This window comes from Astyanax mexicanus, chromosome 13, assembly GCF_023375975.1.
Source record: "Astyanax mexicanus isolate ESR-SI-001 chromosome 13, AstMex3_surface, whole genome shotgun sequence".
Taxonomy (NCBI): domain Eukaryota; kingdom Metazoa; phylum Chordata; class Actinopteri; order Characiformes; family Acestrorhamphidae; genus Astyanax; species Astyanax mexicanus.
In genome coordinates this window covers 2,330,457-2,345,178 of record NC_064420.1, presented here as the reverse complement: position 1 = coordinate 2,345,178, position 14,722 = coordinate 2,330,457, and the positions used below count along the sequence as shown (strand labels likewise).

The window sequence follows — 14,722 nt, the reverse complement described above, 5'->3', positions numbered from 1 at the left end:
CATGTTTAAAATGTTGGCCCCTTTGGCATCAAATGGATTAAATCTCATACCATCTAGTGGTCACATAACAACATTACACTCATTAAAATTGATTGAAAAGAAGATTGTGGGAATCCCAGTCAACAGTTTCTACAGCCAGTCCAGACAAAAAGATGGCACAGGTAAAAATTCCAATCTAATTTTATGTTTGAAACTAAATTACTTTATTACTGTATAAAGATAAAATTTGGTTTTGTGACGCTGGTTTTCTGGGTCCTTCTGATCCCAAATGACAAGGATAATTTTTAAAGGCTAAAATAAACTACTTATTTTATTTTTTACAAAATGAATTACTGTACAAAGAAAATGTTCAATTTTGATACTTGTTAGATCCTAATAATCCAAAAATTTGGATTAACGACCTTAATTTTAATGACCTGAATTTTAATTACCTCAATTTTTACAACCTGAATTTAAAATACAGAATTTTACAACCTGAATTTTTACAACCTGAATTTTTACAATGTAATTTTTTACAACCTGAATTTTTTAAAACCTGAATTTAAGCGATTTGAATTAACTCCAAACTACCAATTTTATGTTTGACACTAGTTTATTTACTATATAAAGTAAATTATATACTTACTATATAAAGATAAAATTAGTTTTTCTGACTCTGGTTTTCTGGGTCCTTTTGATCCCAAATGGCAAGGATATTTTTTAAATGCTAAAATAAACTACTTTTTTTTCTTCTTTTTTTTTTTTGCAAAAATGACCTAATGTACAAAGACAAAGTTTAGTTTTGATACTTGTTAGGATTATTAAAGAAAGCCCAGGTCTCAGGAGGTTAAAATAAATAGCTAATGATTGAGGACCTTTAGAGGTGACTGAATAGATGCAGTGCTCCTGGTGTCCAGGCTGCAGGAGCTGGATGAAGACAGCTGTGCTGTTCTCTCTGCTCGCTGTGTTTTGGGCTGAGCAGATGAACAGATGATCCTGTGTGATTAAAGCACAGTGCAGGAGGAGATCTGAGGAACTCTGTAGGAGAACAGCTTCAGAATTGGAGTTTCTGAACCAGCTGTACTGAACATTAGAGCCTCTCTCACTCCTGCAGCGCAGCGTCAGCGGCCGACCCTCACACGTCAGCAGAGGAGATCCCACCGGCCTCACCTCCGGCCTGCTCACAGCCTCTGAAACACAAATGATCAGTTACTGTGTGTATGTGTTCATCTACAACTCTGGAAAAAATGAAGAGAGCACTTCAGTTTCTGAATCAGTTTCTCTGATTTTGCTATTTATAGGTTTATGTTTGAGTAAAATGAACATTGTTGTTTTATTCTATAAACTACAGACAACATTTCTCCCAAATTCCAAATAAAAATATTCTCATTTAGAGCATTTATTTACAGAAAATGAGAAATGGCTGAAATAACAAAAAAGATGCAGAGCTTTCAGACCTCAAATAATGCAAAGAAAACAAGTTCATATTCATAAAGTTTTAAGAGTTCAGAAATCAATATCTAGTGCAATAACCCTGGTGGTTTTTAATCACAGTTTTTTTTATTCTATTCTCTATTCTCCACCAGTCTTACACACTGCTTTTGGATAACTTTATGCTGCTTTACTCCTGGTGTAAAAGCAAATATAAGCAGTTCAGTGTGGTGGTTTGATGGCTTGTGATCATCCAGCTTCCTCTTGATTGGTGTATGTATGATATTTTCTGATATTGCAGCTTTTACATAAACTTTTTGTTACTTTTACAGCAACGTTTTATGTCATAAACCCAACCTGTATATCAACAATAAACTAAATATAAAATAAAATACCTGAAAATAATAATAATAATGTGAGCGATACAGTAAATAAATGTCATAATGATTCAAAGGTGCCAATAAATGTGGAAGTTCTAAAAAAAGTAAAAAAGGTGTTTAGTGGAATATGTTCTCCGTTCATTTGTATTTGTGTGTGTGTGTGTGTGTGTGGGCTTTCTCAGTGGGCTGAAAAATGAGTAATAATACTGGTCCAGATCTTAAAAGTCATAGTGTCAAAAAATCTTGAGACATCAACTAAAAGAAAAGATTATATTGAGTTATTACACAAGATTTTACTAATGTAATAAAAATTTAAATGTAAGTTTTCATATTTCCTAATGTTGTTGAAATCCTGGATTCTGCATCCTGACCAGCTGCTGTCTGCTAACAGCATTATGAGGTAGGAAATGTTGGTAAAATCAGATTACAGATCTCAGAGATGGTTCTGAGACTCCTATAAAACCACTAATGTCTAAATGATCAGTGACCTTCTGCTTTACCTTTCACTTTCACCTTCTTAGAAACATCTTTTTCTCTTTTCCGCTAACTGGCAGTGTGACACCCACCTTACCGTCCCGCTATACGGCTGTGGAAGGAAATTTGAGCCCAGTCACCGCAGGCGTCATGGCAATATTCATCTTTCAGTGAACTCTTTTCTAGAATGAGTTACACCATATGTCTTTAAGAGAATTAAAAACAAGAATTGAACTCACCAGTTTTGTATATGTATATATTCATGATGCTGCATGTCCACCTGGGGTAAAAATCACTTACACCCTCAGCTGATCAGATCATTTGATTGTACCCTTTTTGGATAATGTTCAAGAGTGTGACTTAAACTCATTTATTATGCTTAATAAAAATTAAATATGACTTTTTTGGCAATTTTGATAGATTTCCAAGACTAGACTACTTTTCTACCATGTTTCTGCCTTTATTGTTTTTTTTGGGTTTTTTTTTACCTGTGTTCAGTTGTAGCTCCACCCCCTTTGTTACCTGGCCCTAGGTGTTCCCTGTTTCCTGTCCTCTTCCGTTTGTATAAATAGTCCCTTTTGTTCAATCATCCTATTATTATTCATGTGGTGTGATTGTGTGCTGTTGGTTGCATTAATAAAAAACACTGTATAAAGTTATTTTCATTTTGTAGTGTGGACTGAGTACAGATAGTGTTTTAGTCTTTCTCAGCTGAAAAAAAAAGAGTGAATAGAGCTGAGCTCCGATAGTGTTGTTTATAATTTGTTGGAAGTGTAAATCATTTTATAATAAAACTAATGATTTTAATGATGGTTTTATTGTGATTGTTTTACTGTTTTTAGACAAACTGGCTATTTACCCATGAAAAAAGCATAAAGTATATTTTTTAAACGTATACTTTACATGGAAAAGCACATTCTTATTTAAAATTAAAACATGTACTTAAATACATACTCAATGTACTATTTTGGAACTTATTGAACTTATGGCAACTTAAGTTCATTTTAGTTGTAATTATGCTATATTTAAACACACCTTTTTAGTACACTTGAAGTATATTGTAAATGTACTACTTTGCCTATTGATGCACATATTGCTTTAAAAAAAACACACACTAAAGTGCACTTTGAGCAGTATTTATTGCCACTATATATATTTTCTATCAACACAATGTTTAATTTAAAACATGGCTAAAAATACATTTTATGCAAATCAGAGAAAGCATATTTAATGTGTATTTTTTATAAAGTATGTTAAATTGAAAATGCACTTGTTGTTTGACAACAAGACAGACAATTTTGGCTTCGCTTCTCTAGAACAAAAGGGAATGGAACCATAGTATCTAACACCATAATCCCCCCTCTACCAAACATTAGACTTTGGAACATTTGGAACAAGGTCGGGTACTAATGTTGGTTGATAAGTTCAATCCAAAGAAACTGGAAAGAGATTCATCACTCCAGAGATACAGATTCATCGCTTTATAGCCTATATATATATGGATGGGCTTTCTAATAAATTGTCATATGGTTCATACACACAAATCCTTACCTTCTGTTACTTCCAGCTGGATCTTAACCATGATGTCAGCATAATCTTTTTCAATTCCAACCCAGTAGACTCCGGTGTCGCTCAGTTGGAGTCCTGTTATTTGGATGTGGAAGTTTCTGAACCCTGTTTCGGCAATGCGAGCCCGACTCCTCAGCTGAGCCTTGGTGAACCCATCCGTATCCATCAGAATCTCACAAGTGCTCCTGGACTCCCCAGCACACCAGTACTTCCTGCTGAAGCGGTACCGGTTTGCACCAAACGTACATGCGAGATCCAGCGTTCTCCCGATTGTGGCGCGGATAATGGTTTTGTCACACTGAAGCTGCGCACTGACTGCTGGAAAATGAAGTGACAAGAATAAATCTGTTTGTAATCAATGAATCGATTAAAAATAAGAATGTCAGGTTGTAGCAAGTAGAGGACGTTTGGGGTCTGTCTTTGGTATCATAAGGGCACAAAAAAATACACTTTGCGCCTCTCGAAATGCACAAAAGGCATGTATTAATTCTCTTAATTAATAATGGGTGTGGTTAATTTTGGGCATAACAAGAAATAACCAATCAGTGTGCTAGTAGTCATTCCCTTTAAGAGGCAGGTGAGCTCTGACTTTGGCGCGTTCGTATCTTAACAGCACAGCGCTTTTTTGTGCATCTCAGCAGATACAGGATACTGACCTGCACATTCACGCTGTGAAGATACACCAGCAGCTTATTTTAGGAGAACAACAATGTTATTTTATTCTTTATTCTGTTTATTGTCGATGTAAAAGCTGGGTTTGTGTGTGTGTACACACACTCAGAGCGCACAGTGTGCAGAGTGCTCCTTCATGGTTAAGATAAGATTGGACGACTGACTGTTGACTGTTGTCAGGGTTTTAATCTGTCAGTGGAGCACCTGTATTTCAGGCCACCAAAATAGAGCTCATCTGACTCTTAAAGTAAATGATTAGCAAATGTCATACTAATTGGTTTATTGCACGTTATGCACAAAACACAGCCATGATTAATTAAGAGAATTAGTTAATGCTTTTTGCACATTTTGAGCCATGAAAAACATATTTTTCCTGTTGTGCACATCTTTTGAGTCTGAGCAAAGACCCAGAGTTTAATATTTATAAATCTCTGTCAAGACAGACTTTTAATATGTACTGATAAACTTTTTAGATTTGCCCAATTGTTTTTATGTGAGCACGGGGAAAAAAAATGGACTTTTTTTTTTTACTAAAAATATATATATTTTTAAACATTTTATTTTAAGTTATTTTCAAGTAAATTTATTCCAAAGAAGAAAATATTAGAAAGAGTCTTGAGTCTCCAGTATTAATAGAAGGTATTACATGTGTAAGGCAGAGATGTAACAGTTCTAGAGAAAGCAACACATTGATTTTTTACAGGGTTTTTTTGGTAGCAAGCTATAATAATAAAATATCTTACATTAAAAAAGAACAACACTTGATAGGAAACAGATATAAACCAGAAAAACATAATAATGTTTGAATAAAAGTTTAAAAACTTACCCTGAGAAAAGAGCAGGAGGTAAAAGACCCTCATTTTCTAATGATGGGGTTTGAACACTCGGTCCTCTGGAACAGGATGTTATGCAGAGATGGACTGTGGTTTTTTATGGCCTTCTTTTCTGCCAGCAGGTGCTTCCAAAAATAGCTGTGGTCATTGTTACTGAGAAACCGAGGGTTTCAATTTATTATAGTTGCATAGGCTATTGGGCAAAGTAAAAGAAAGTATCTCCATTCATTACTCTGCAGGTAGAAGTATAGATACTTGTGTTTAAAATACTTCTGTAGAAGTTAAGGTGTAAAGTGTAAAAGTACTGGTTTTAACACTACTTAAAGTAGTAAAGTAAAAGTAATATAAGGGTAAAAATAAAGCCATTAAGAAAAAAAGGCTTAGGCGACGCAACAGACTCCTATAGTTTTCTTCTATTTGGTGTAATAAAAAAAATATATTTTTTTAATTTACCTAATTTTCAGATTTTCCATGGAAAATGAAAAGAATAATTGTCTAAATGATTCTTTATTTTATCAGGTTAAATTATATAATCATAAAACCATACATAACCATCACATTAATAAAAAAATAATTTGTTCTTTACAGTATTAAATGCAAAAAAATAAAATAAAATAAATAAATAAAAAAAAAAAAAAATATATATATATATATATATATATATATATATATATATATATATATATATATATATATATATATATATATAATGTTAAGGTTTTACACCTAATTTTCTATTTTCTAACTAAGCCTCAAACAGTAAGAAAATGTAACTGATAAACGTTAAACATCACATGCTTGTTAAAACAATCAATAAACTGGATTTAACTGACATTTATTTTTACAAGAGATTTAATATAGAATAAACGTAATTAAATAAATAAATATCTAAATCTGATTTAAAGCTCTACACAGAACAGGAACTGAGAAATTGAGGAACTGAGGTTGTAGTTCTGATAATTTCCACTAGATAGAGCCAAAATGATTCTGGATTTTGGAAACTCAATAAAAAAAAATAGTGCCTTAAAAAAGTATTTATGGGTGAATGACTTATATATAAATATATATATATATATATATATATATATATATATATATATATATATATATATATATATATATTTATATTATGATTTATTGTTTATACTCCTAGGATACATTTAGTAAAAGTATAGTTTTATCATAAAAAGCACAGTTTCATAAAATAATACAAAGCATATACTTTTATTTAAGTACATTGGCAGTACAAAATTAGCACATCCAAATTAGTAGAAAAAGTATACTTTATTTATTCTACATATAGGTTAAGTACACGATTATTAAATTTTTTGCTTTTTAAGACTAATTAATATATAATATATATATAACATATATAATATATAACAAAAGAAACCAAAAACTGAAAAACATAAAAAAGCCGCGGAGCACTGACAGACCCAAGGACCCACACCGGAACCGGAAACACACGGGCTATAAATACACACGGGAAGTGGAAACACCTCGGGCTAGGGGGCGGAGCTACAAATGAACACAGGTGACAACAGTTAAGGTAAGCCTGTGTATTAACACTGGGGCAGAGCTACAAATGAATTCAGGGGGAGCACGTGGGAGAACACAGGCACGAGAAACAGGTAAACAAAACACAGAGAAACATGAGCACAGACAGTTTATTTAATATATGTATTTATTAAATAAACGAAATTATTTAAACCCACAATACTTAAAAAACAAAACAGTTAATTAAACTATTGTGTGAACAAAACTCAGTTAAGTTGAATAGAAAAAGTTGAACTTTAAAAAAGTTGAACTTTAAATGTTATATATTTACAACTTAACTGAGTCAAAGCAAAATTATGACTTGATTGAGTTCATTTGAGCCAATTAATAATTTTTTACAGTGCAGCGTTTAAAAACTCCAGCAGCACTGCTGTATGTCATCGACCCACTGTACCAGCTCAACACCTCATACACCACCACCATGCTAATCAGTGTCACTGCAACCCCACCCACCCACCTCCACCCTCATCTCACCACCCCGCCCCTCCAACAATGTTGCTGAACAGGCTGTACAGCTGAGTTCCAGCAGCGTGAGATTCCTCCTGTCTGATACACACTGCTGACTGCTGACGCTCAGATACTGAACACTGAATCACACACACGCAGAGTTTCCTGCACAGGGGGGTCGACCTTCAGAGAGAGAGAGAGAGAGGGGGAGAGAGAGAAAGAACAGAGCAAGTCATTGAGAGAAAAAGAGACAAAAAGGAGGGTAGAGCAGTAGAGCAGCAACAAAGTAAAAGAGAGTAAGAGACACATACACAGACAGAGAGAGAGAGACAGCTGAAGAAGGATAAAGCAGCGAAGTGAAATAGAGAGAGCTAAATATAGCTAAAGAAGGATAGAGCGATAAAAAAGATAGGTAGAGCAGCAGCAAAGTGAAAGAGAGAGACAGAAACACAGATCGAGATAGAATGATAAAGTAGCAAAGTAAAAGAGAATGGGAAGAAATAGAGAGAGAGAGAGAGAGAGAGAGAGAGGTAAAAAAGGAGAGTAAAGCAGCAGCAAAGTAAGAGAGAAAGAACTAAAGAATGATAGAGCAGCAAATGAAAGAAAGACAGACAGAAGAAACAGAGCAAGTCATTGGGAGAGATATATAGAAGAAGGGTAGGGCAGCAGCAAATTGTGAAGAAAGAGAGAAGAAAGAGACCAAGTTATTAAGATAGAGAGAGAGAGAGAGAGATAAAAAGAGACTAGAGCAGCAGCAAAGTGAAAGAAAGAGAAAAAGATATAAAGAAGAAGGGTAGAACAGCTGCAAAACAGAAGAGAGACAGAGATAGAGAGAGAGATACTGGAGCTGAATATGGATAAAGCAGCAAAGTAAAAAAGAGAGAGATAGCTAAAGACGGAAAGAGCAGCAAATGAAAGAAAGACAGCGAAACAACAGCAAGAGAGAGAGGTAAAGCAGCAAAGTGAAAGAGAGAGAGACAGACACAAAGAGAGACAGACACTAGAGGTAGAGATATAGCTAAGGAAGGATAGGGCAGCAAAAAGGGAAGCAACAGAACAAGTCTGAGAGAGAGAGAGAGAGAGAGAGAGAGAGAGAGATAGAGAGAGAGAGAAAAAAAGGAGGGTAGTGCAGCAGCAAAGTGAAAGAGAGAGAGAGACAGACACAAAAATAAAGAGAGAGAGAGAAAGAGAGCTGAAAAAGGCACAGAGCAGAAAAGTGAAAGAAAGAAACAGAAGAAGTTGGCGAGAGAGATAGAGAAACACACAGATATAGAGAGAAAGAGAGAGAGAAAGAGAGAGAGAGAGATGAAGACCACAGTGGTGATATTTTTAATCTGACCACAGAAGCTGCTGACTGCCAGCGCCACTGTGCTTCCGTGATGACAGCTCATCTCATCTCACACATGAAACAGCGCTCAGTTCCTCAAGCCTGGGGCCAGCCCTGCCACAGACAGAAGAACGACAGAACCGGAGAGTAGGAGGAGGAGAAGAAAGAGAAGGGGACGAGAGAGGGGACATGACGGTGGGCCCTGGTGGGACATCTGAACCATGGACCAGCAGGCTCACATTCTGAGGGCCTTTCTGACTCTGTTTGCCAGTAAGGAGGCGGTGGAGTTGGACGGGGAGACCGGCTTCAGCGCTGAATTCTTGGTGAGTCCCTCAGTCTGTCTGTCTGTCTCTCAGTCTGTCTGTCTGTCTGTCCTTTAAACACGTCTTCCTGTATGCAAGCAGGAATATCTCCATATGTGTGACCAAAGATAACAGTGTATGTTCAAAACAGTACATAACAGGACAGTCAGGGACATCGTCATCTGAACTCTTTTACTTTTTTGTAGTTAATCTCCACAACTTATATATTTCTACTCATTGCTTTTTACCAAGCTGTTGTTAAAGCAAGTGATTCAAGATTCAAGATTTTTATTGTTACGTCACAGAGTACAGGTGTACAAGTGAGTGAAAAACTTGGGCCCAGGTTTCCACTAGTGTGAAAAAAACAGTATTTACAACAAGTAGAATAGTGAAATAAATAATATAAAATAGAATATACAGATAACTTTACAGTATAAACAATATATACAATACACACAATACAATACACATAATAACTTACACTATAGGCATACTGACAAGTGGTATTGCACTGAAATATGCTAAGTAAGACTGGCTATAAAAATAAACAATGCTATATAGATGTGCAGATATCTAGAGTGTGTGTGAGGAAGTGAGGAAATAGTCCAATAGGTGACAGAATAACTATATATATATATAAAAAAAAAACTATGAGTGTGTGGAAATAGTTTTAAACACCTTTATTCCAAACAGTGATAGTCCTGATGAGTGCTGTTGTTAGGCGACAAAATGTGTAAAGTTAGGCCCCAGTCCAAATATACTGTAGCAGAGTCACATATATTTAACACAGAAAAATGCTTATTACTATTGTAAGCACTGTTTATTTATATACCCTTACTAATAAGTAGAACTTATTATTTTATTTATCTCCACATCTGTGTCAAAGTATTTTTTGTTTTAAGAGTCTTGAATGCGTTTTTTAAATGCGAAATCGAAATTTAGATCTAACATAGTCAGAAATTTACTACTGATTGTTTAGAAATTCCAATTAGAAATGTCAATATGAGCAATATATATATATATATATATGTATTAGTCCTTTTATCAATACATTTTAAAATAGTGTATTTAAATTATACAGAAAACTGAAACAAAAACAACAATGGAGATACTTGTTTTACTAAACTTACGACACAATCAACAAGAAATAAGTTAATAAAATTAGCATAATATTTGGCCAATCTTCATTAATTGCACATTGCACCAGTAAGAGCAGAGTGTGAGAGTGTGAAGGTTCAACTAGCAGGGTAAGAGCACAGTTCTGCTCAAAATATTAAAATATTGCAATGCACACAACATTATGGGACACATACCAGAGTTTAAAAGAGGACAAATTGTTGGTGCACGTCTTACTGGAGCATCTGTGACCAAGACAGCAAGTCTTTGTGATGCATCAAGAGCCACGGTATCCAGGGTAATGTCAGCATACCACCAAGAAGGACCAAACACATCCAACAGGATTAACTGTGGACGCTGTAAGGGGAAGCTGTCTGAAAGGGATGTTCGGGTGCTAACCCGGATTGTATCCAAAAAACATAAAACCACGGCTGATCAAATCACGCAGGATTCAATGTGCACCTCAACTCTCCTGTTTCCACCAGAACTGTCCGTCACCACAATCAATTATTGTGCTCTAAAACCAGGTGTTTCAGTTAAACTGTTCAACCCCTGTATATAGGTAGGGTATGACAGCAACAGTAACAAATTCAGCAATGCAAAATGGAGTCGATGTTATATCTGGCCAGTGAGCAGAGCAGTTACAGTGGCTGAAGTGTCTTAACATAGACTTCCTCTTCTCAGCGCTCTCTCGGTTAAAAAGCTCTGACAAAAGCAGAACTAAGCCTTCTGTTTCCATACCTCCATTCTGGGGGCTTGCAGTGTGTTTTTGTGTTTTTTTTTGTGTTCGTCTGAAAACACAGGAAATAAAATGCAATGTTCAAACAAACTCAATTTAAACTCATAATTTATTTAAATTAAAATAAATTAAGCCTATTTTATGTAAAATTGGAAATTTCCAAATATTACTAAACTATTTTGAGTTAGATAAACATTTGTGGCCACATATACTATGCAAAAGAGAGAGAGAGAGCTTTGATTTATTCTGTTGTCATTGGCAGCTTCTTTTTCATTGGCTTTTATTGGCTAGTATCTATTTACATACTGGGTGTCCCCTTAGTTTCTGACACTCACCATCAGTGTGTAGTGATTCCCCTCCATACTATCTTAGGTAAATTTGTAGATCATATATTGTGATTATTAACTGCATGGTCTCTGTGTTGTAGGCTGCAAGAACAAGCATAATTTCCTAACTATCTTAACTGTGCTGGCTGTGTGCGATATACTGTTTTTACTCTGTTTTTGCATTTTCTTTCATCGTCTAGTTTTCTAAATTAAATCAAAAAGAAGACTTCACCATTAAAATAATAGCAATGCTAAGTATAGCTTCAAAGTCCGAGAGCACCTGGCTCTTAAAGGGGATAGCAAGAGACAGGCACAAGGTGTACTTTTCCTGTTTTTACAATAGCAAAGTCACCATAACACACTTTGTATCAAGCTGTGCGGTGCTAAAATTGGGTCGTATGAAGTTTCTGATTTCACTGATGTTAAAGAGTTGAGTTACTTAACCCTTGTGTGGTGTTCATATTTTTTTTACTCGTTTACTTTGTTACTTGTATTTAATTCAGCAAAATTAAGCAATTTTACATTAAAATGCTTTACACATGCTCGCTTCACATAAATTACAAGCAATATAAACAGCTTACATGGTTAATATTTGCACTTTACCTTTCTTATGTTACATTTCTTTCAAAAAGTGCTACTCTTTTTTTTTTATTAGTTTTTTCATAAAATGAAAAAGAAAATGAATTAAACTCAAGATGTGAGCAGAACATTTGTTTAGTTTTAAATGTACGAATGAAGCAATGTTTATTAGCCCTTGGCCAAACACACTGTATGTAATATAAATGTGTGTGTGTGGGGGGGGGGGGGGTGTACAGTGTGTGTTTATCGAAAATGTGTTTTGATATATGTTTTTCACAAAAAATGAGCCAATGCCAATGAGTTTGAGTTAGAAAAAATATTTTTTTAGTATCATTTGATGAAAAATGAAAACGGGTCCCACAGACCCGAACACCACACAAGGGTTAAAGTGTGACGACAGGATGCACAGAAAAATGTTAAATAAATATCTTGATCTTTTAAAGAATATTTTAATCACCTTAACCACTGAATAAAATCTACAAAACATTATTTAAAGTGAAGGTTATCATCCCTCTGTATGTGTAATAACGTGTTAATTCCGAGTAAATCCTTACAAATGTATTGTTACACAGTGTTTGCATGACATTTAAACAGATATGCTGCTGAAACAAAAGGCGCGTTATATAGATATTGACCCTCTCGTGTTGATTTCCTTGATTTCCTCTTTAAGCCACATTAGTCATCACACTCTGTGGCAGAATATAGTGACGCTGATGTGATGGTGAGGTCAGTGTTGGTGTTGCTGGTGCGAGCAGCTCTGAAAGCACTCTAAAAGCACTTCCTGCACCATGAAATGAGCTCTGTGGTCTCGGGCTGAAGGGCCGCCGGTGCTGGAGCTGGCTCTGACCTGCAGCTCCTTCAGAAGGATTAGCGTTAGCAGCTGTTAGACCCTCATTTACGTGAAAGAGAGCTCTGTTTCCTCTCAGGCTCGGTTGTGTGGGCTCTGGATTACTAAGCAAAAAAGCTGGGCATTGTACTTAAACTTAAACGGCCCTCTGATTATCTCTGACCGGTGTGATATTGTTGGTAAATTAGAAGGAAAAAGTAAATCTTTAAAAAAAAATACGACACCTATTACAGCTGCAGGACTTTTATTTTGAAGGCAACACATTTGTTTTACTCAAATGTTTTGGACAGCTTTTAAGACCCTTGTGAAAAAAAATATATATATACTTACTTTTACTTAAAACATATTGAGAAACAGATTTATCTACTTAAAATATATTAAAATTAATACTTAAAATATATTAAAAGTACATATTATATTATGTTTTTATCAAATGTTTAAAAGTAAACTTTGATCATACTTTTTAAAAAAAGTTAAATATAGTGTATTTTAAATAAATAGACTACTATGAAGTACACTTTTAGTTTAACATAATTTAATATACTTCTAAAATACTTATTTCCAAATATATTTTTGTAACTTTTTAGCAAAGTGTGTTAAAAACAACTGTTAAAGTAGTTCACTTAAAGTACAATGTATCATGTAACTTTTTAGAAAGGAAATTAAATTAATACATTGGTCAAATGTTTTAAAAATATATTTGGGCATTACATTAATATAACAGTTCAAATGTATTTCAATGCTAGGTTAGGGGAAGGGTTCAGATTCAGCACACTTCAGGATTTTTCAGAAACCCACAAATAATGTGTAGTTTCAATGTTTTATGGACAAATTATTCATAACAAGCATAAAAAGGTCGCTAGTAGTGTATCTCAGTAGCTAAATAGCTAGCTAACTTTCCCGTTCCACCTTAAATGGTGCAATAGACAGCTAAAAACTGCAGCATTTAAGGCGGAATGGAAAATGGACAATAATAATTAAATTCTGCACCATCTCCCCTCTTTCTGAAGACATACAATAAAATATACCCAAGGGTTAAACTCGAAAAGGTAGGGCCATGGGGTGAAATGGGATTGGGCCTTAGAAAACATTTGGTCGCATTTATGCTGGTCATTTAAATGATGCTGGTCTTATGAAAAAACTTTTTTTTTTCTGGAAAAAACACTGCACTGATTTTGGACTTAAAATAACACAGTCGTTAATGGAGATGTGGATTTCATTTTCCAGCAGGACTTGGCACACTGCCCACACTGCCAAAAGTACCACTTGGTCTTAAATAATATTCAAATTTTCTGAGATAATCACTTTTAGATTTTTATTGGCTGTGAAATAGATCACTGTGGGTATAATACATCTATATAATATATGAGTTTCATATTTTTAACTGAATTACTGAAATAAAGTAACGTTTCAATGATATTCTAATTTTTTGAGATGGACTAGTAGATAAAACATTCGGGTCAACCTGTGGTTGGAGCTTAGGTCGGGTTACTAGAGCAAACCACTTTACCCACGACTAAACAACAGTCGTTCATTAATATGTGTATTTGTGTATTCGGATTTCGTTAATGTTCAGATGAACCAAAACTTCTAGAGGGTGTAATGTTGTCATTCGGAAACAAGAAAACCAAATGTGCTAAAAATGTACCTGTCAGTTCCTCTGTTCATGAGGAAGAGGTAAAGAAATGAGATTTACCTTTTGTCACGAAGCTACCGCTGACATGCTGCTGCTGACACGGGATGACAATGATGGGAACATGGGAATCGTGCTTCTCTCTGCTACTGACAACTTTTATAAAGAGATGCGGCTTTCATTTTCCAGCAGTCTTATATAATATTCTACTTTTCTGAGAAACACGCTGCACGTAATACATCTATATAATATATGAGTTTCAAATTTTGAACTGTATTACTGAATTAAAGTAACTTTTCAATTATATTCTATATATTTTTTAAGATGCACTATAGTATATTACATTTCCCGAAGGGGAGTATTTCTTGCAGTCAACACTAAAGAATGTTTTTGCTCTTTTGTCTAGCTGCAATCTCACTCAGCCAGTTCTCGTGAAGTCTCAAAATACTCATGAAGCCAAAACAATATCACAAAGCTTTCTGCCCTTTACACTCTAAAAAACAGAGGTACG

General features: G+C 34.8%; 1 protein-coding gene across 1 annotated transcript in view; it reads left to right on the top strand.

Annotated features, from left to right (window-relative positions):
* The first annotated feature begins 6,861 nt into the window (after positions 1 to 6,861).
* ptpn22 (protein tyrosine phosphatase non-receptor type 22) overlaps positions 6,862 to 14,722 on the top strand; it is a 38,696-nt gene continuing 30,835 nt past the window's right edge. The window contains exons 1-2 of the mRNA XM_022677135.2: positions 6,862 to 6,969; positions 8,687 to 8,992. Coding sequence (XP_022532856.2) covers positions 8,891 to 8,992 — 102 coding nt within the window. The 5' untranslated portion in view covers positions 6,862 to 6,969; positions 8,687 to 8,890. The remainder of the gene's footprint in view (positions 6,970 to 8,686; positions 8,993 to 14,722) is intronic.